Source organism: Athalia rosae, chromosome 5 (assembly GCF_917208135.1).
Source record: "Athalia rosae chromosome 5, iyAthRosa1.1, whole genome shotgun sequence".
Lineage (NCBI taxonomy): Eukaryota > Metazoa > Arthropoda > Insecta > Hymenoptera > Athaliidae > Athalia > Athalia rosae.
Window position 1 is genome coordinate 661,254 of NC_064030.1, and position 19,328 is coordinate 680,581.

The window sequence follows — 19,328 nt, forward strand, 5'->3', positions numbered from 1 at the left end:
CACACCGTTCCACGGGCCCACGGTGGAACCGCCGGCACACTCATATACTATTAATAAATTCTTGCTCAAATATCTATTTTTAATCCCGGGATGTATATAAATGCCTTAAAATCACCGCTTTACCTATTATAATGAGATCGAAGCAGTAAATATGGACGTCAGGCGACCGAAAGGAGGACTATTCTAAGAGTCTTCGTCAAAAATTACAAGACACGCAATCGTCGTTTGATTTTGACTCTGAATAACATCGAAGTTCTTTCTCCATTTTTTTCCGTTGGAAATTTCACCCTGCCGTTTCGAGTCGCGCATTTTTTTAACCACAACACCGATGACTCACGCTCTATTTGACTAGTTGACGGAGGAGTGGAATTTCCATTTCAAAAAATTTATTTAGAGTTCACTGTCGCGTGCGACCCCTTTTATCAAAGTTGTATGATCGTACTGCTATCGACCGAATCGAAGATTTGAATTTCCATGAGACTTTATATGCAGGCATTCAATTATACGTTGGCTAGTTTACTAAATATATCTACCGTTCAACGGGTTCGTTGATAAGTACGTGGAATAGCGTTGCATGTATATCTAACGCCGTGCGAACACGTAAGAACTTTGTTACCGAAGACCGTGCAAGCTTTCGATGCAACTGCTACGTCACGGTGCACGTTGCAGACCCTGATGCAGTTGAGACCTTACACCATTTCTCATTAATGTTACTATCATTTTTTTCTTCATTTGACGATGGGGGTTTTTGATGCACAGAACAGCGAGCGACGCATAACTTGGATTTAGTCTGAAATTAATTCCCGAGTCGCGCGTTATGTGTAAATTCTTTAGAATCTCTTGTCTATATTTACACACTAGTATAATATGTACAACCGAACAAATTTTTAGATTATTTTTATCATAATTTGAGAGGGATAAAAAATAAAAATATACACAATTCTTATTTAAGCTGAAACTTGGAATCTGCAAGAAACATTATAGCTGCCAACTGCATGACGTAATTTTCTCAATCAAATTACATTCGTCCCCACGCGACCGGCTGGTTTTTATTATGTATTATTTACTATTTTTTTTTTTTTTCATTTTCTTTCGAAGGGTAAAAATTGCTGAGGAGCACGAATAGGCGTCTTTCGAGACCCTGCTATCCAGCGAGTGTTTATTACCCCTGCGGTTACGTTATATGACCAGCTTGATCTGCATAACTTGTATGTTCGGCAACACATACGACTGAAAACTGAACTGAAAAAAAAAGAAATGGTACCAGCGTTATATGCAATGAACTTGGAATTTTCAATTTGGATTTTGCAGCTGGATCTGTTGCAAATGCTTTTTGAAAGATCAAGGTGAGGGAGGTGTTCATTTTCGAATTCATATCAGTTCTTCGAAAAACCCTTTCAATTTCATTAACTATCAAAACCGCTCGTACAATGAGTACAGGGTCCTGTGAAAAATGGAAAAAAATGTTTGGAAAAAGCTTTGGAATTCGAGTCGAAGGGGTGAGCCAAGAATATGGTCATCGGACGTAATAACGGTATAACTATATACGTTGAAAATATCGTCCAGGAGAAGAGTGGACAGCTGCAAAATATGTATAAATTTAATCCTCCTCGATCTTCTCATGAATCCGTGGAAGCGTATCCGCACTGGCATAACTTTTGGAAGCTCGAAAGAGAGGAGTTTCTGTTGAGGAAAAAAAATAATGAGAATACTGAAAATAGTGGATTTGAGGATATGTGGTGTACGCGATATAAATATATAAATTCTAAGATAAAAAAAAATTAAAAAGCCATGCACTACAAAGGATTAACGCATTGGTGGAAACTACAGCTTCGCGTAGCTGACTCAGCGCAAGTGTCTCGAAGGCGTCTGCTGGATGACCAAATGCTAAATTTGGTTACTTCAGGGCTGGGATTGTGTTACCACGCGTGGGATATTCTAATATTCCGGGTTCCGCTAGGTAACTAGGCCATCATTTTCTATATCTACCCTATCCCGGAGCTCCACGAAGGAAAGAAATCAAATAAAATGAAAGATTATTTATGTATAGACGTACAAAGTATGCATTCAACGACGATTGACGAATTGACTTGCTACAAAGAATAACACACCGTAACTGATATTTCAACTACCCCCGAGTAGTTACTCATTTTATCTTTCATTTCTTCGACTCTAAATCCTTCGTTCGCATATTTTTTGCGCTAACGATTACATTCTTCATCGTCACCCATGAAATCAATGCTTTCAGACCACACCGTCGGTGACATTGATCTACTGGCTAATTATTTATACTTTTTTTTCAATCGCTGAGTGTGTTGGAATATCAGGTCAAGATTTTGCACGAAATTGAAAAGAGAACCTTGACTTGTGTTACAGTGCATCGTGAATGGTTTTAACGGTTGTCTTATATCAGGTGTCGACCATCAAACATCATTTGACCACATCCTACGGACGTACAATTATTATGAACTAGGCAGTGGGCCAATTTTTTTCGTTTTACCACGCTAATGGCGAATAATTTTCAAGGTAAGAGCGCAAATATCTCACTTATTATACTCCGTCATGGTTTATTGCTGAGTCGAGGAATCGAAATTCCGTTGCTGCAGGTATTATAATTATGTGAGTCAAACGTAATTGATGCAGAAATCCTTACCCCAGAATACTATGGATTCATAAATCTTTTACTAAGTAAATAGAGTTGATTTATATTTTATATTTCATCGCTTACAGTCCTTTATAATTCCTGTGAAATCTACACCTGTACGCGTTTGCATCTCTGTGCGCTGCACCCGAAAGCGGAATGAAATGAACCGAATTTTGTGAGTATCGTGGATATATTACAAAATATAAGGAATAACATTCCGATAATAGCATCACCGAAAATGCAGATGGCACGTAAAGTCGAAAATAAATTATTAGAATTTTGGCAAATCTCTAGGCCGAAGTACATCCCGCTGTCCGCATAGTATACATGATTATGTGTCCGTAGATCTTCGGTCGGTGACTCATTCACAGAAAAGAACGTCCCAACGGATGTATCGTGTAGTGTGAAAAATCAATTTTATCTCTAGAGGTACGTGATAAAGTGCTTACCAATATCTCATCGATTTCCATTTTTCATTCTCCACTTTCCAGCTCCTCTGTTAAACATGCTTGATTTTCGAAAGACTCTACGATGATTAATTTCAATTAATTTTCCTATACAATTTATCACAAATCTTGAACGTTGTGAATCTCGCGAGGGATCTTTCATGTACAAATGCACACGACACCCAACCGTTGGGGAGGCCCAACGTCGCATCGCACAGCTGATGATTATTCGGATCAATAAGAATTTTCGTCAAATCCCCAAAGTTACACACGGGTATAATGCGGTAACTTTTCGTCCCAAATCTACATAAAGAGATTTGGTTAAAATTAGCAAAGATCGTCGACCTCGGTTGCAGCATCGCGGTCTGCCTGCACTTTATTTGTTTCAAGACGATCGTCCGCGATATTCTCGCGAGTTGGTTGGCCGGTTAGTCTCCCACGTCTTTGAAAATGTATAAATCTAGATCTTTCACCTCTGATCTCTGCATCTTCTGATTGTCTCTCACTCAAATCTCGAATCGGAATTCGGTTTACCACCCAAAGAATTAACATCTCGTATAAATGAGACCATGTCGGTTTGAATCATGGTCGCGTGCAGATGTTAAGAAATATAGTATGCCGCATAAATTAGGTTCCTACAGGTATTTGTGAATTGTTTTCTTAAACAAATTTTCTATTAATCATCACACGATCAATTGAAGGGATGAAGGAAGCGCGAATGTTGACCAAGTGTTCTGCGAATAACAATAGTTTGCATACTTATTTTCAGACTATACTTCGATCTGGAAAAGATATTTGGATACCATTACAGCGATCCAATTGTCCCGAATTATCAACCATACGTGAAAAAGTTTAATGCATCGATAGTAAAAAACGAAAAAATATTTGTACTCGTCAGAGGACAGACACAGGCGGATGCAGTGAGTGTATTCATTCTAATTTAGAAGTATAATGCTGAGCAGGTTTATTCGGTAATATTTGAACAACTATGTCTACGCGAATCCCTGTAAAGCTGCGGTTATTTCCGCATGAAATATGCAGTTCTAGTACCCCGCGGGAAAATGTTATTCAGAAACAAAGTTGGATAATCAGATCACCCAGTTTTTGAATCAGCGTTGTTTAAACATGCAGAAGGTTGATTTCTATGTTCATCTTGATTTTCGAAACAGGAAGTTATATTTATCTCAAATAATAAATTGTCGATTCTGTGATGGCGTAATACCCGACGTTCAATATTGCGTAGAATTGTTGAAAAATAATTAAATTTTGTATTTACCTCTCATCAATCTGCATCGAGTTGATTTAATAATAATAATCTTTCGAAAAGTAATTGAGAACTTTAATAACGAATAATTAATTAGCATCCAGCGAAATTTGTGTAAGAATAATTTCGGGGGAGATGGCCACGCGGGAAAGATGGCCAATCGTCGAAATTTTCCTCCACGAAAGCTGGCCCTTATGGCCATCTCCCCGGATTACTCTAAGCAGAGCTATAGATTGAAAAAAAAATTACTTCCCCTTCTGGATTATAATATTAGTCTCGATATGCTACAAAATGAATAATCACTCTGTCAATTCTAAAAGACAATTAGCTGTCTTCTTTGCTCCTAACAGAGTGTTCTCGTCATAATTTTCGTCTCATTCTTACGTACAATATATTGATAGTGTGACACATGGAATATAAAAAGTACAATAATTGCAGCATAATTATATATGGCATATGCAAACGTAAGATATACGAAAGAAAGTATTTTATTAATTTCGGTCTGATCAATTATTATATTCGATAAGACAACATAATGATAAAACTTTCTGATGATTTATAAATAATACCGTTATATTATATTCCGTTTTATAAAAATTAAAATAAATATATTTATATATCTATATACATACAAAACATAAATTTAAGTTTGTGTTGTGCTGGGTGATGATTTTGACATCTAAGTACATAGATTAAAATTAGGTGCAGCTTCAGATCTTGTGATATTCTTTCTTTTCGTTTTTTGTACTAATTTTTGTCTACTTTCCCAGAAGAATTTTGCGAGTTGCCCCAAGACTCTGACCAGCCTGGGTAGCTCCCTTGTTAGAACCGGCCTGAAGACCAATTACGCTTTGACCTGCTCGAAGTTGTTCCTCGGTAAAGTCACGTTTGCATTCGTCTGCGGGTTTAGGTCCCAACCAGGGTCCTTTCCACTCAGGATGCTTGTACGTCTGCACAAAATCGTATGAATTTGTCAAATAATTAACTGACCCCCTAAAGAATAGTTCCAAGATAAAAAAAAGCTCCTATCTAAGCGCGTCCTCTCCCGAAGGGTTCTTATCCGAAGTGCGATGATGCGAAGCCAAGTGTTTATAAATATGTTATCTAATAAAAGTATATATCAATATGAAGTGGATGCCGCGAATTAAAAAAAGTTGCGCTTTGATCGGGTTCAAAATAGTGGCAGGGAGGCGTTAACGCGTTCGGAACCAGCTGGACGAGAATGGAATAGCGAAGATATTTTCGGTGATTCGTAAAATGGCTGACGCGCAGAAAGATGAAACTATAGCGCGGAATTTTCCTGGGGTGGAGTTCGCGGGACAAAGTTCTCAGTCATTTTATATTTTTGGTTTCCTTTTTCTCGTAACATACCTATATATAATAAGACTGTAAACACCGCGAGCTCAACACTTATAAGGCGAAACAAATTTTATGTAATTTGACACATACCGCACGCCCCAGAGAAAAAAGAGTGGTGGTAACTTGGGAAATATCTTTCTTTTCCCAAAGATCAACTGTCTGGAAAACGTCCGTATCTGCCACTCCGTAATCTTTTAAGGCTTTCTGGAATCTGTAAAAAGATGAAATAATGCAAAATTACAATGATAACATAAATGCGTGTACATCGATGTGTATAAACGTTAGGTATATTTGAAATTTTTGGAAACTTACACGTTGATGTTCTCCATCATTTTGAATTGTCCACCCGAGGTGTTAATCTTGGGGATTGATCCGGGGGCGACCTTGTTCATAAGTTCGCATAAAACTTGTCCATCACGAAGAACATCTTCGTACGCTTCGTTAGGGGGGAATTTCTTTCCAAGAATTGATTCGATCCATTCCTGGGCCTCCTTCTCCTGTTCCCGGTCGCGCTTTCCTGCGAGCTATGAATTTATTTAGCCGATTAAAAACTTTTATCATTGTACCGGTTGTCCGAATTGTTCGCTGAATATTGTTATGCATGACATATTTTGAAAATTATTTCAATCAAGATATAGGATTTCATTATTTTTTTTAATATAATATTTACTTGGTTTTACGAGTCTATATACCTTAGCGCGAACTTGACGTTCTAGAGCCATCTTCTTGACTTGGTTTCTGCGGAAGACTGAAGTGTCGAGGATGTTCGCCAACTGTTCTTATACCCTCAGCTCAACCCAACGCAACGCAACAAATCCGCAGCCCACGCTTTTTCGTCAGTCCAACTCTGTATGCTCCGTGTTTCCACAATTTTCGATTCTAATATTAGCACATTATTCATTTTAGTAACATAACTGACGATTTGCTAAATTCCGAGGCCATGTACTTTCATCAAATGTAAATTCTCTTATGGTAAATTGGAGAGTATTTGCTGAACCCATTGTCAATTGAATCGCGAAATTGAAATGAAATATCTGTCTCCAAGAAACGAAAACTATAAATGATCGACGCCCATGTCGTTACAATTATTCAAGGCTTTGTCAATTTAATTGAACAATTTTATAAGAAATATTTACCACTGGAATAACTATTCGTTGACTCAAGTTTAAATATATACCCAACATCTGGGCAGTTTGCTACCGGTACAAGTAGTTGTATCACATCCCCTACGTGTAAAGTTCTTCATTACAATTTTTGAAAGTGGATCATTGTCTGCATTATGATTTTTTTCACATATGTTGTAATATGAAATGGGAATTGTCATTTCGCGTGCAGTCTTGAAAAAGAGATCATCGGAGAGGTCAAAAAATAGATGAGTGTCACAATCCATGCCCTAGCGCAAACGGACATCGGATGAGCCAGGAGAATTTATCGCCTACGACCGCGACGTAAGGTGCTGACCTTGTGCTTTTTTCCGGAATAAAACCAAGCATATGTAGGTATATTTATATGTAAATATATACAAATATCTGTATTCTTAGTTTCGAGGAAAGCATGTAATTATAACGAGGAACACATTTCATTTACTTCTATTAATAATTTAACACTTGTTTGGAAACTTTTGTAAAATAAGCATAGTGCAAAAAAATATTATTCTATATGCTATCATATTAAAGCACCTCATGCAGTGACCACGTGAAAATAATATCATAGGTATATAAAAGTCGCATATGATAGTCGTATGAATAATTGCTCAAAAGAAATAAATGAAGAGGGTGCAAGTTTGTAGATATCGATGCTTCTGCCAAATTAAATATGACTCAAAGGATGGGTAAATAGATGTTAATGCTGTTATTGTGTACGGGTATTTTTACGCCCTCATTCGTATGTGTATACGCGTTATAGTCGAATTTTGATGTGTGTGGAAGGAGTAGGTGCAGAATTTAGCACTGTAGAACAGATGCCACTATAGACGCTAAACTTAAAATTGTTACAGTACGTATTAAGCATCAAGAATTAGCGAAGACGTTTGTCATCTCCAGCTCTGAGTAGGTCGAGATATTTTTCATTTGGTTCGTAGCTAGGTCAGTAGGTCCCGACGCCACGATCTGCAAGATTTTTTTGTTTGATTGGCAGATACATCAAAGTCAGGAGAGGTATTTTTAAAAAATTCCATATTATTCAAATTGGGCTGCGAATCGAAACTTATCAGTACAATAATGACCTCAGGTATGTAATGTAGAGCCACGAAAATTACCGCTGTGGTAATAACGTTTAATCAATTCTACGATTCCATTAACAAAATTTATATACGGAATCTTGTTTGGTGCAGACTCGTCCTTCAAAAATGAACGCTAATAACTGAGAAACACGGGAAATTCAACCGACGGTCTTTATTCTTCCCCAATTGTTTTACATCAAAAATAGGGATGTTAGAAGCTTACACTACGATCACAAATTTAAAAGAAAAGTATTTTCTACAAATCGTGTCGACAGCTATTGCAAGAAATTATTTAAATTCATCATATTCTACGATAACTGTGTGTGAACTTCATTGGTAACGTATACGTGCTATTTTATTCGAATTCGGGGCTTCCTCTATCGAACTTTCAAAATAATGTTGTTTTCAGTTAGCCCTGCATATAAATCATAATCTAATAATATCATTTGGCGTTCTACATTGTCCAGTCGCGACGACAACTGACTCAGATTTTTGTAGTAGGTGATGGTAGGTGCATAAATCTTGAGGTTGAAGTAAAACCGCTAACACCACAGCCAGACCTCAAGCCAAGATGAGATCATCTGTATAATCAACATTGGGATATATGTGCTATAATTGCGGCTTCGGATCGCATTTTTTTTTTTTTTTTTGCATCCAACATGAGACAACCTGATCACTGATCATGACAACGATGTTGCACTTAGGATTTGTATGAGCCCACAAAGTTGGTTCAACAGAAACTGAGTGAGAGTCGATCACAGCACATGATAATTCGGAAACTAAATTCTAAAACTTCAAGGTAGTGGGAACCAATGATAAGAATTGAAATTAGGATATTAGCCAAAATTATTTATTGTTTGCGAATAAATTATTCTTGACTAGCATCTACATTTTCTGTCTGGAGACCCTTGAAAGTAGCAACAGGGATGTATGTAACCAGTGTGTACAATTTGTTTGCAGAATCTTCATCGTCGTTTCTCCTCCTGCTCAAGCGAACTCTGACGCGGAAGGGAACATTCCTGAAAGATTAAAGAAATGGAATCGTTAATGAATATCATTGTATTTCCGTATTACTTATAATCTTGAATGATAAAAAGTTTTTATACAACCGCCGAAATGATTATAAGTATAATGAGCAAAAGTGGTAAGTATCATTGGCAAAAGTAGAATTTAAATTAGTTCAAATATCAATAACGAAATTAAATAATTCTTCCAATCACAAATAATTTTTGAAACACATAGTGAAGTGATACAATCATACAATCTGAACTAAATGTTACATTGGAGCTACGTGAACTGATTTTTTGTTAGTTACTTCAACTTGAATATTGGAAAGAAACTTGAATTATCACCAAACTGTCAGAGACTTTAAACAGCAGCTATGGAATAATGGTCCAAGCATAAGTAAGGATATTCCAAAACTTGAACCTTGTAAAATCCTAGGTACCTATCCACCATATATCAAGAATTACTGCTTGTCAGTGAACAATGTAATAAAGGTAGCTACGAAGCGTCAGGGTGGTATGGTAGGTAGAGCCACTTAAAAATGAATTCTTCTCCAAGTACAACTAGGATTAACAATGGTATTTATATGTTGGGCAGGTTCCAGTCGAGAAATAGAGAAGATTTCTTTACGCGGCTCACCTGATTCCCTTGGACCAGAGCTGTTTGTTGAGACGTGTGTCGATCCTAACGTCAGGTGTGCCCATATGTTTTTCGGCAAATTTCCTGATTTCCTTGATCGCTCGAGGGGCCCGTTTCTTGAAACCGACGCCATGCAATCGCTTGTGGAGGTTGACGGTGTATTCACGTGTCACGACCTCGTTGATCGCACTCTTTCCTTTCTTTTCCCCAGTGGTCTTCGCCATTTTAACCTAAGCAGGTAAACAACGAAAAATTTAACCTCGTGCACTCCAAAATTTGTAAGAACAATCGAGCTTTTTCAGCCAGAATAATAGTGAATATTTATTTATCAGCATAGAGAAAAGCACTTCGCATTCCTTGTATCCCTTATTTTTCCACACAGACGTGGATGTTTAAAGATTTCATATGACAGAAAATTCGCATTACCTCTCCGATTAATTAGATGTACTCAAAAGAGCCACAGAATATTTGTGTTTCAAGACCAGTGAACATCAAACCGAATGTATGGCAATCTCAGTGAATGACCGCCAGAGGTTCTAGGGGTCAATGTAGGGGATGTTGGATGGTATGTACCAATCTCTGGTACCACTGGTGCCTTTGCTGTCGACAGAGATTAGTAGGCTGTCGTGCTTGAAGTAACTTAAACGACTGGAAATGCCAAATTTCGACCAACTCGTGATCGCGTGTGAAGACTTGTTGATAAAAGATAAATTGATTGTGTGATTTCCTTTTAGCACGAAGGGAATATTGTCCCGTGGTGTCTTTATAAGCTAGTGAGCCCGCTAAGTATTGTCTACTGTAATTCTTATTTTCACGGATATAGTACTACACGGAAACAATACTGTAATCCAACCTAATTCACATTTTCCAACGTGCCTCGCTGGCGGCAAATTTGCAAACTTCTGTGGCTACCGATTTTGGTAATCCTGAGATACGATGAGCCCGTTAAACAGAGGGCCAATGCTAGGCCCTCGAATGCCTCCGGTTGGCATGCGACCTATGGCTCCTCCACGGTTCGGGGGACGTCCTCCTCATCCTGGAATGCCATCCAGATTACCACTCCCATATCCTGTAAACCCAATGTTTGGCCCTATGAGACAACGTCTTCCACCCCTTGGTCCTGGGGGTCCACCTCCAATGTTTGGACCCAGAGTACGAGGAATGTCGCCAATGCTTATGGGCCCTATGATGGGACCAAGAGGTATGGGGCCTCGAGGTCCTCCGATGAGGCCTGCGCCTCGAAACATGATGCCCTCGCAAGGCTTACCACATATGAGACCTCGTTTGCCTCCTTGCGGAATAAATGTAAAAGCCAAAGCGATTAACAATGCCAAAAAAGTTAGCAAACTTGAGGCAAGTACAAAGTCATTGAGGATTCAATTTACTCTAGACAAATATGCTAGTTTAAATATAATATAGTACAAATCATAGATTTTAACTGATCTTCATTCTTCTCAACTTTTTTGTCTTGTCACTTAGGAATTGGAGTTGAAAAAGCCTTGGATGACAGATGAAATTCGCAGTGAGATACAAAAGAAAAATAAGTTATATGCCAAAGCTAAGAAAAACAAAGATGCCAAGGAGTGGGAAGAGTTCAAAGACTTGCGTAACAAAGTTACAAGGATGATACGGGATGCCAAGACTGAGTATTTAGCCAAGAATCCAGAACAGGTATTGCTCAAGCTTTGCTATTCTCTAATCTAGATTTCATGTTCGAACCATCTTTTTGCTTAGTTTCATTAAGCCTTAGCATGAAATAAATCTGCAACTAGTTTCTACATGCTTCAAATACTGCGAACAGTGATTCGAATTGCTGGGCAAATGTGGGACCTCATATAAAACATTAACGCGTTTTAGAAATTGGACATTCGAAAAGTATTCATTGAGTACAAGGATAATATCAGAAGTTTGAAAAATAGGTTCTTATTACTAGCGTCGAAATTTGGAATAGATTTGGAACTTGGAAATTAATAAAAAGTCGAAAGAGCACAATGGTTTATAGATTACTTTGGTTACAGGGTGCTCAAAAGACAGGTGATAAGAATTCAATTGAACCCAAGGGTGTTCAGAAAACTGTTGATCCTACTGAGCAAATGGAGCTAGCGGAGGAGACGCAGCCTTCCAGCAAAAAGGCTCAGTCTTAAGCTTTAGGCTACTCCTCCTTCTTCTGATTATCAATTACTTAATCTATTGTCAATTTTGTATTCTCAGTCTCCATGATTACTTTTCAAATAATTTTTTCAAACTGAGTAGTAATGTATTTTTGAAAACTTGAAAAAATCGTTGCATTTTTACCTCCTATTTGCACCTATTATTTGTGCAATTCGTAATTGATGAATCCAAGCAGATACGGATATTGTTTCTGAAAGTTACTATCATCAATTACATTTCCAAAATCTATTAAGCATTTGATAAAGATGATACGTTCCTAATTCTCATAGAATCTATGTTATTGTTGGTTGAAAACCTTTGCTACTTTCTTGGTAGAAGTATGTTTGATTCGGAGGAAATGAACGAAATCTTTTACCTAGAATCTTTATTTAACGATGTTATGCTTTCCTCCAAACGGTATATTTTGATTTGATATGCTCCTGAATTGCTCCATGGCTAATATACAGTGCTCTAAGCTACTCCATTTATCTGGTACCTCATAGTGAACGTCCAGAATCGTTTTCGTGATATTCTCCTCGTGCAATAGGCATATAAACATTCAGATATTGCCTTGGATTTGAATAAATGCCTGCAGTTTTTTATTTTTTTTTTTTTTCAAGATAGCTTCTAGCACTGTACTGTGATTTATTCCATGTAGTTCTTATTTGAGTCTAGTATTTGGTTTATATAGTTTTGCACTTCGAAATTATCTTGAGTTCAGTACTCAAATAGCAGAAGGAAATTTGTACTAAATTACATATTGTAAGAATAAATATTTCTATAACTTGTAATCATGTCATTTCTCTCATTGAATTTTCCATAAACGAATTATATTGCATTATTTGTTCATCTTGGATCTATTCAGCAATTCTGCGTGACGTTGTTGCTCGATCATGAAAAGATGAATAGCTGATACTTGCGGCAATAAAGTAGAGTTTTAGAACAGTCTCATTTTAGAATAGTACATATCTACCATTGCATAACATATTTACTTCTGACTTTACACCAATTTTTTTGCCATTGCTTACAAATAATGTACCTATGAGAGTATATCACATTACACTTGAACATCATCGAAACAATAATATTCAGTAACACATTTGGTCATAAGTGCCCAGAAAGATAGCAAAACGAAAAAATAGAATTTTTCCAAGTGGATCAGTTGTCCTTTGGAAAAAGATTCGTGGTCGTTCGAGTACCTTCAAATATATACATCTTATCTCGATCGAAATATGTAAATGATAATTTGTGAAGTTGCAAGATCTTAAAATCAAATGATTTGAGCCTGCCAAATAAAAGGATTATAAATAATTCAATGGTAAGCATAATGTCAACGTTCATATCTGTTTACTAAAATTCTATACGCACATATAATGTCGTTTGAAACAACGTTTGTATTCACAGATGCAGTATTTCAATTCATTGTAAATTCTATTTATGGACATCGTACTCAAGAGCATCCCTGCATTTGTGTCCGCACAAATTTATCTACTTTTAAATGTACGGCTGAATCACATTTTAAATTTTATAAATTTCAGGCGGAACTCTACGGAAACGACACAGCTCCTTACGACGTAAGAGATGAAAATTATCTGAGCTCTGAAGAAGAAGAGCAGAAAAATTTCTGCGAAGTATGTGATCGTGATTTTCCATCAAAGGAATGCCTGGCGCGACATATCTCAGAACATCGAGTTTGTGGGATTGAAGGCTGCAGTTTTTCCGCTCATTCAAAACTCGTTGAAAAACACATCGGTATGCAACACTCCACCGGTTTATATCATCGAATGAAAAACTTGTCAAGTCCAGAGGATATTGAAAACTGGATATTAGAACGCAAAAGGTATTGATATCTGCTTTTCGAGATGAAACTTTTCATCATGTTCAATTTTACAATGAACCTTAGAGAACTGTAATGACACTATTGCAGGAGGTATCCGACAAAGGCTAATATAGAACATCTCAAGGCTGTAGAATCTGAAAAACGACAACGATTTGAAGTAATAAAAGAAAAAAAATCTCTGACCAAACCTAGTACAGGGCTAAGTGGAGCAAAGAAAGTTACAAAACGAAAAAATCGTAGGCGAACAACTGCAGCCGTAGTACCCCTAAAGATATCGGAACCTCAGATTTATCAAGGTGTCGCACCATTTGCTGGAACACGTGAGTAATAACATTGGCTCTGATTATTTTTTTGGAAAGAAATACAAGTAATTACAATTCTCATAAAATACTTCAGTGACCTTGCAAGAGCTCTCGGATGACGTAGAACATTCTCTAATCGAAGATTCAGATGATGAGAAAAACAAAAAAAAAATCAGTGATACTTCTGATAACGATGAGATCATCAAAACTAGATCCTGTGAAACGAAAAATCCGGTATCCCTATGCCTTGTGGCAGATTATGGCACGGACTCAGACGGAGGTAAGTCGACATTGTTTATTGTCAACAAAATTTGTTACAAACTCGAAATATATGAACTCTATCCTTTTCACAGATAATGGACCAGCAGAGGTACCTCTAAAGAAAATCAGAGTGGACTCAGGTGATATCCAAAATTCTCCAGACCCATCACACCCAAACGACAACTCAAATCACAACAAATTCGGATCAAGTGATAATAATAACCGCAGAAAACAGCCAAAATCAACTGGAAGGACTAGCCAAAATACTACCAATGGCAAGAATGAACAGCGTGGTAAACAGCTGCAAAGGTCCTCTGAACATTCGAATCGAAAAGGCACAATAAAAAGGAACTTGCAGTTGCTAAACAACCTCTTATCTCGCTCAATACAGCATGAAAGGAACTTGATTGCCCAATGTTTAAAGTATATCTTTGACAATAAATACTTTGAGTGAAACTGTGATATTGTCTGGGTCACGAGAATTACTTGTATCTGTATACAACGAGTGAACATTTCTAAGGAACCTTCAATCTCACCAACAACCCATGTATCCAGAAATGTACATTGAAATAATTTTGATCAAAATCAAAGTTTTATTCCATTCGGGGTTAATTATTTCATTGAATACGTCTGATGTACAATTTGTATTAATTGAAAAGTATGCTACTTCTTACTTAGAAAAACGTTTCTTCTTCTTTTTCTGCCCGCTTTTCGGAAAATCCTTGACATCGTCAGGTGCTACTCTCTTATCAGCAGTTTTAACTGAAACCAAAGACTTGCTCTTGCTTTTTCCAGAGAGTGCTGCATCCCAGTCAGTTTCCGACCCTTTTATCGCATACTGACTGAGATTCTCTCGTTTTAACTTATCTAGTTCAACTCTTTGCTTAACTTTGAGTTCCTGAAACAAGAAATACATCACAGTTTGTAGGTGTAATACATTTGTGACATTATGAAAGTCTACGCAAGAAAAAGACCTTAGCTGCATCCTCAAGTTCCTCATGCATACTCCTGCCACCAATTGGGTTCAAATTTACTTCTGTAGTAGCACTTGTGTTCGTAATCATTCCTTTTTCGATAAAGTTCTCCGTAATTGTGTTTAAGTATTGTACCGATCTTCGTATAACACGATTGAACAATCCCAAGAGTTGCGAAGATGGAAGACCCAATTCTTCTACTAATTTATCAACTGTTTTATGTTGCAGACCTAAACCGAGCAGTATTGCCTGTAAATGAGAACGCAACAGATCATGCAGAGATATGATAGTAAGTACTTATAATCATTTTTGTTAAAGATTAATTGATAGTACGATACTAACGGATTGCACTGGTGAAAAATGCACATCACCCATCATCTGCAGAAAATATAATCGAGCCAAGGCAGGAAGTAGGTCCATAACTAAGTGGTAGTCAGCCATGTTATTGCTATACATTTCCAGCCGCCGAATGTCGTACGTTGTGAAATAAACATCAAGCTTATCCTTCGTCAGAGCTAAGAAAGAATAAAATTAATTATAAAATTAATGGCTTTGGTTTGAGGATCCAAATAACACGAAACTAAACGTTTAAATGGACACTTACTAATTGGAGATGCCGGTATGGCTTTATTCGTTAAAACACCCAACGCGAGGGATGGAGAAAAAGTATTGAATGAGAATGACAAGAGAGTTGTGAATCTCTTGCGGAAATCATTGGCATATGCTTCCAACCAGCTTGAGCCCGCTTTTTGATCATTCCCCAGTTTGCATAATAAAATGCTAGAGTATTCTCCAGTCAAGTCATTTGCTGTTTGTCTACGTATAATATAAGCAAATTCGATCGTTATGAATTCAAATTGGACGTGTAAGCTTGGATTATTTTACAAATCGAATTATTCATACCGTAAATAGGCAGGAACAAAGTTTGCTCTTTTCCAGAATTTGAGAAGTGGTTCTGTCAGGCCAAACGATACACCGATGTAGTCTAGATCTTCAGGCTCTCTTTCGTTCAATTTTGATAGCAATGGTGGTAGTGAACTGCGAGGTTCTGTAATATTACAATAAGCGGATAACGCAATATTTAACAAAATATTGACAAACCAGAAAACTTACCTATAGTTTCTTCGAGTAGACCTACTTCTTCATCATTGATTTGTGTAATCTCTGTAACGGATTCCGCAACTTTTTCATCAATATCTAGTATTTTTCCTTCATAATATTGCTTCAAAAGATTCAGTGCCCTACTTCCATAACCCATCTATAGCAAATATCGGAGTATTGATCAAGGTTTTTTTTGTTTTTGGACAGGTAATTGAATGTTTGAGTTTTGAAATATGAGTTTACCCCATGATAATTCGGATGAGTCGCGATGCGAACTATTCGTGCCCCTGCGAGCATGGGAAAGTCATGATCTTGATATTGCTGGGCAATAGTCCATGGTATGAGATCACCAGCCGCTCTACGTCCTCTTCCAAGTCCATCTGCTATGGATGATTTACTTATTTCACCTTCTAGGCAAACCTGTAACAATATTTATATCTTTGAATCAAGAGATTGCCTCAGTAATCATTTTTCAATTCAAATATTCTGTAAGCGAACCTGAATTACGACTAATATTTCAGGCAATGCTTTTTTATTTGGATCAACTGGTCCCAGTAAGCAAAAAAGATGATGCGCAGGAGCATCAGACATCATTTGCAGGTCGTTTGGACTGTTCTGTAAAAGTTTTTAATATTATTAAAACTGTGGATGGAAATACATGCAATTTGTAGAACACTTACTTTATAATGTGAGGCAACGTAGAGGGCAACCAATCTTTGCAGAAATATTTCTGAGGCTTTGTGGTAACAGAACAACGTATCTCTGGAATCAGAAAATGATCAACGTTTAATGCTAATTGTCTAAATCTAAATATTTCCGTATATGATTCTAGAATACCTGTTAATATAATACAATTGGCAAGTGTCAGGTGGCGGGCAACCAGAAAGTACTGGAGCATGTGTCATTGCGTCAAGGCAAAGTAGTTCTGTAAGCCACTGTTCAACTGAATCACCAGGCTTGTATCTAATAGATTCTTCGAGTGTGATTTCGTGCAACTGCCTTCCAATTGTATGGTTATCTTTGCCAGGATGAGAAGTCTTCTCATGTTTATTCGACCCTGTCGTCTGGGTTCTCAATTGTTGTAGTAGTTTTAATGATAAAGAGCGTCCTGTACCTTCGTACCTGCAGAGATCGTGTGGTGATATTCACATGGGATACTTTTGTTGTTCATTAAATTATGTTAGAACTATTTAACTGACCCATTTATCGTAGAAGCGAGAAAAACTAAGTAAGGTCCCAACATGGATTTGACATAAGGCAGTGGTATTGCTGCGGCTTCATCAATTACCAGCAATTCAGCTTGACTTAGTTTATTTACGTCGGTTGGATGAATGTACTATAACAGTACATAGTGAGAATGGAATACTATAACGTTAGATGAAATTATAAATTCAATGAATCTAGCCATATACCTGTATAGTTTGTCGATGATCTCTAAAAATATTAACGCGAATTGTCGCTTTGTTAAATTCAGGATTAGTAGATTGTACTAAACCGTAGTCCATGTGTTCCTGATATGCCAAGGCATCAAATCCTGAAAATTTAATTTGCTCTTTCAGATATCTAGGCTAAACCCCTGGCGAGTTTTTATGGCGGATTTCAAAGCTTGTTTGTAACTTGCCTTTGAAAACAAATTCGAAGAAGGTATTTAAATTTTCTGGGCTGGGGCTGGAAATATAAATATTTGAGTAACCAAACGCGACTGCACCAGCAACAGCTAGACCCATCGTTGCAGACTTTCCACGTCCTCTAGCAGCAGTTAAAGAAACAGTCGACCTCAAAGTTTTCTCTGATATTGTTTCAATGAAGGTAAGTAATGCTTTGGCCTGAAAAAATCATTTTTACTTATTTTGAAGCCTGATTATTAACTATCAGGAAATATACCTGATCAACAGTCTTGCAACAATTGACTAGTGCAGAAACAGGTTGCGTATCACGAAGATTTTCCATCAGAATGCCCAGCTCAGTCTGTTGTTCAGATATGCTTGGCTTTTCTACAGTTTCAATTTTTAAATTATGAGAAGATATTGGAAGCACTCTCAGTTGATCATCTACTACCAGACAGCGATTGCAAGATGCAAGCGAAAGTAGAAATCTCTCGTTGAATCGGCAGACAACATCCTAAATTACACAACAAAATTATCTTCATTGACAATAAATAAGGAAATATAAATTGTACAAATTAATTTTGAATTTACTTGGTGGGCCTCTGTACGAAAACGTTGGTGGACATCCATGCTCATAGTATAAAGCTGCTTCAACGAATTCAGAGATTGTAGAAGCAGAACTATTATGCCTCCACCTTCCACAGTTTCAATGGTTCGTGCCAATAAATTAGGAGTAAGGGCTTCAAAGTCCTGGAAATGTGCACAATTGTCTGCATTACTATCTAAATGGGAATAGAATCTTTCATTCAAAGGACAAAGTATCAAGTGTTGAGGCACCAACAGCTAATAATTTGTTTACCTGTAAAACGCACATGCCAAATGTATTTCCCAATATCTTGTGAGTTTCTGCATAATAACAGTAACGAATATTAGTGGACACAACAAATAGCTCAAAGGGATCATCTTCATTGACGTTGAGCTTGCCAGTCTTAATTTTGCGCTGTAAGGATTTTATTCGCTTTTTACGGTGGCTGCTGAAACCCAATTCTTTTTTGTAGCACCATAGCACCGAGGGTCTCGATTTTATCACAGACTTGGACAGCATGTGATGTAATATTACCACCTAATTAATCATTCAGTCAAATCACCAGTCGTTAACCGTATACGAGGAATAATGAATAAGATTACAGAATGACAGTAATATTGTACATACCTGATCTCGTCCTTTATCACCCACAACAACGAACATAGTTCTATGACCCAAGTTGACTCCATTTTCAATCAAAACGCGTATCCTGTTATCTATTTTCTTTCGTACCATTTTTAGCAGAGGTCTTCACAGTTTTAATAATATGTTATCAAATTAAAATGAATCAAAATAATCAGAGCAAAAAGGATAAATTAGAGGTTACCGCCACCTTGTATTGGAGGTTGAGGGCAATAGGAATATGGCATTGGCAACACGTGGGCTTCAGAGCTTCAATGAACGATGGGATGGATGTGTGTCGAATTGC

At 37.2% G+C, this 19,328-nt stretch overlaps 4 protein-coding genes and 3 long non-coding RNA genes across 8 annotated transcripts; 4 read left to right on the forward strand and 3 right to left on the reverse strand.

Annotated features, from left to right (window-relative positions):
* The first annotated feature begins 63 nt into the window (after positions 1 to 63).
* On the forward strand, positions 64 to 5,176 carry LOC105682946. Of its 2 annotated transcripts, XR_007278380.1 has the most exons (6): positions 64 to 1,346; positions 1,441 to 1,960; positions 2,377 to 2,526; positions 2,731 to 2,819; positions 2,990 to 3,073; positions 3,860 to 5,176. It is a non-coding gene; the product is annotated as an uncharacterized LOC105682946 (long non-coding RNA). The 2 variants fall into 2 exon arrangements; XR_007278379.1 differs by having other exon boundaries at positions 64 to 1,960.
* On the reverse strand, positions 4,827 to 6,566 carry LOC105682945 (muscle-specific protein 20). Its single transcript, XM_012395209.3, has 4 exons — positions 6,406 to 6,566; positions 6,026 to 6,237; positions 5,804 to 5,924; positions 4,827 to 5,304 (listed from the first exon to the last, which is right to left on the reverse strand). Exons 1-4 carry the CDS (start codon positions 6,433 to 6,435, stop codon positions 5,113 to 5,115), a joined length of 555 nt encoding a protein of 184 aa, XP_012250632.1. The 5' UTR covers positions 6,436 to 6,566; the 3' UTR covers positions 4,827 to 5,112.
* Positions 6,567 to 6,635: 69 nt separating this feature from the next.
* Positions 6,636 to 8,589, forward strand: LOC125500925. The gene is made up of 2 exons (XR_007278382.1): positions 6,636 to 7,942; positions 8,046 to 8,589. It is a non-coding gene; the product is annotated as an uncharacterized LOC125500925 (long non-coding RNA).
* A 173-nt stretch (positions 8,590 to 8,762) lies between these two features.
* Positions 8,763 to 10,145, reverse strand: LOC105682932 (60S ribosomal protein L31). The gene is made up of 3 exons (XM_012395185.3): positions 10,005 to 10,145; positions 9,579 to 9,808; positions 8,763 to 8,953 (listed from the first exon to the last, which is right to left on the reverse strand). The coding sequence occupies exons 2-3, from the start codon at positions 9,800 to 9,802 to the stop codon at positions 8,803 to 8,805; spliced, it is 375 nt and encodes a 124-aa protein (XP_012250608.1). The 5' UTR covers positions 9,803 to 9,808; positions 10,005 to 10,145; the 3' UTR covers positions 8,763 to 8,802.
* LOC125500924 lies at positions 8,848 to 9,798 on the forward strand. Its single transcript, XR_007278381.1, has 2 exons — positions 8,848 to 9,078; positions 9,177 to 9,798. It is a non-coding gene; the product is annotated as an uncharacterized LOC125500924 (long non-coding RNA).
* A 64-nt stretch (positions 10,146 to 10,209) lies between the features above and the next one.
* LOC105682931 (nuclear fragile X mental retardation-interacting protein 1-like) lies at positions 10,210 to 14,685 on the forward strand. Its single transcript, XM_012395184.3, has 6 exons — positions 10,210 to 10,931; positions 11,058 to 11,249; positions 13,268 to 13,569; positions 13,657 to 13,889; positions 13,966 to 14,151; positions 14,225 to 14,685. The coding sequence occupies exons 1-6, from the start codon at positions 10,515 to 10,517 to the stop codon at positions 14,584 to 14,586; spliced, it is 1,692 nt and encodes a 563-aa protein (XP_012250607.2). The 5' UTR covers positions 10,210 to 10,514; the 3' UTR covers positions 14,587 to 14,685.
* A 17-nt stretch (positions 14,686 to 14,702) lies between these two features.
* Positions 14,703 to 19,254, reverse strand: LOC105682930 (RNA cytidine acetyltransferase). The gene is made up of 18 exons (XM_012395183.4): positions 19,233 to 19,254; positions 19,028 to 19,148; positions 18,674 to 18,937; positions 18,406 to 18,564; positions 18,092 to 18,328; positions 17,829 to 18,033; positions 17,620 to 17,741; positions 17,407 to 17,543; positions 17,045 to 17,329; positions 16,888 to 16,969; positions 16,706 to 16,822; positions 16,451 to 16,627; positions 16,220 to 16,364; positions 16,010 to 16,154; positions 15,711 to 15,922; positions 15,449 to 15,621; positions 15,107 to 15,355; positions 14,703 to 15,030 (listed from the first exon to the last, which is right to left on the reverse strand). Exons 2-18 carry the CDS (start codon positions 19,133 to 19,135, stop codon positions 14,803 to 14,805), a joined length of 3,045 nt encoding a protein of 1,014 aa, XP_012250606.2. The 5' UTR covers positions 19,136 to 19,148; positions 19,233 to 19,254; the 3' UTR covers positions 14,703 to 14,802.
* Positions 19,255 to 19,328: the final 74 nt, after the last annotated feature.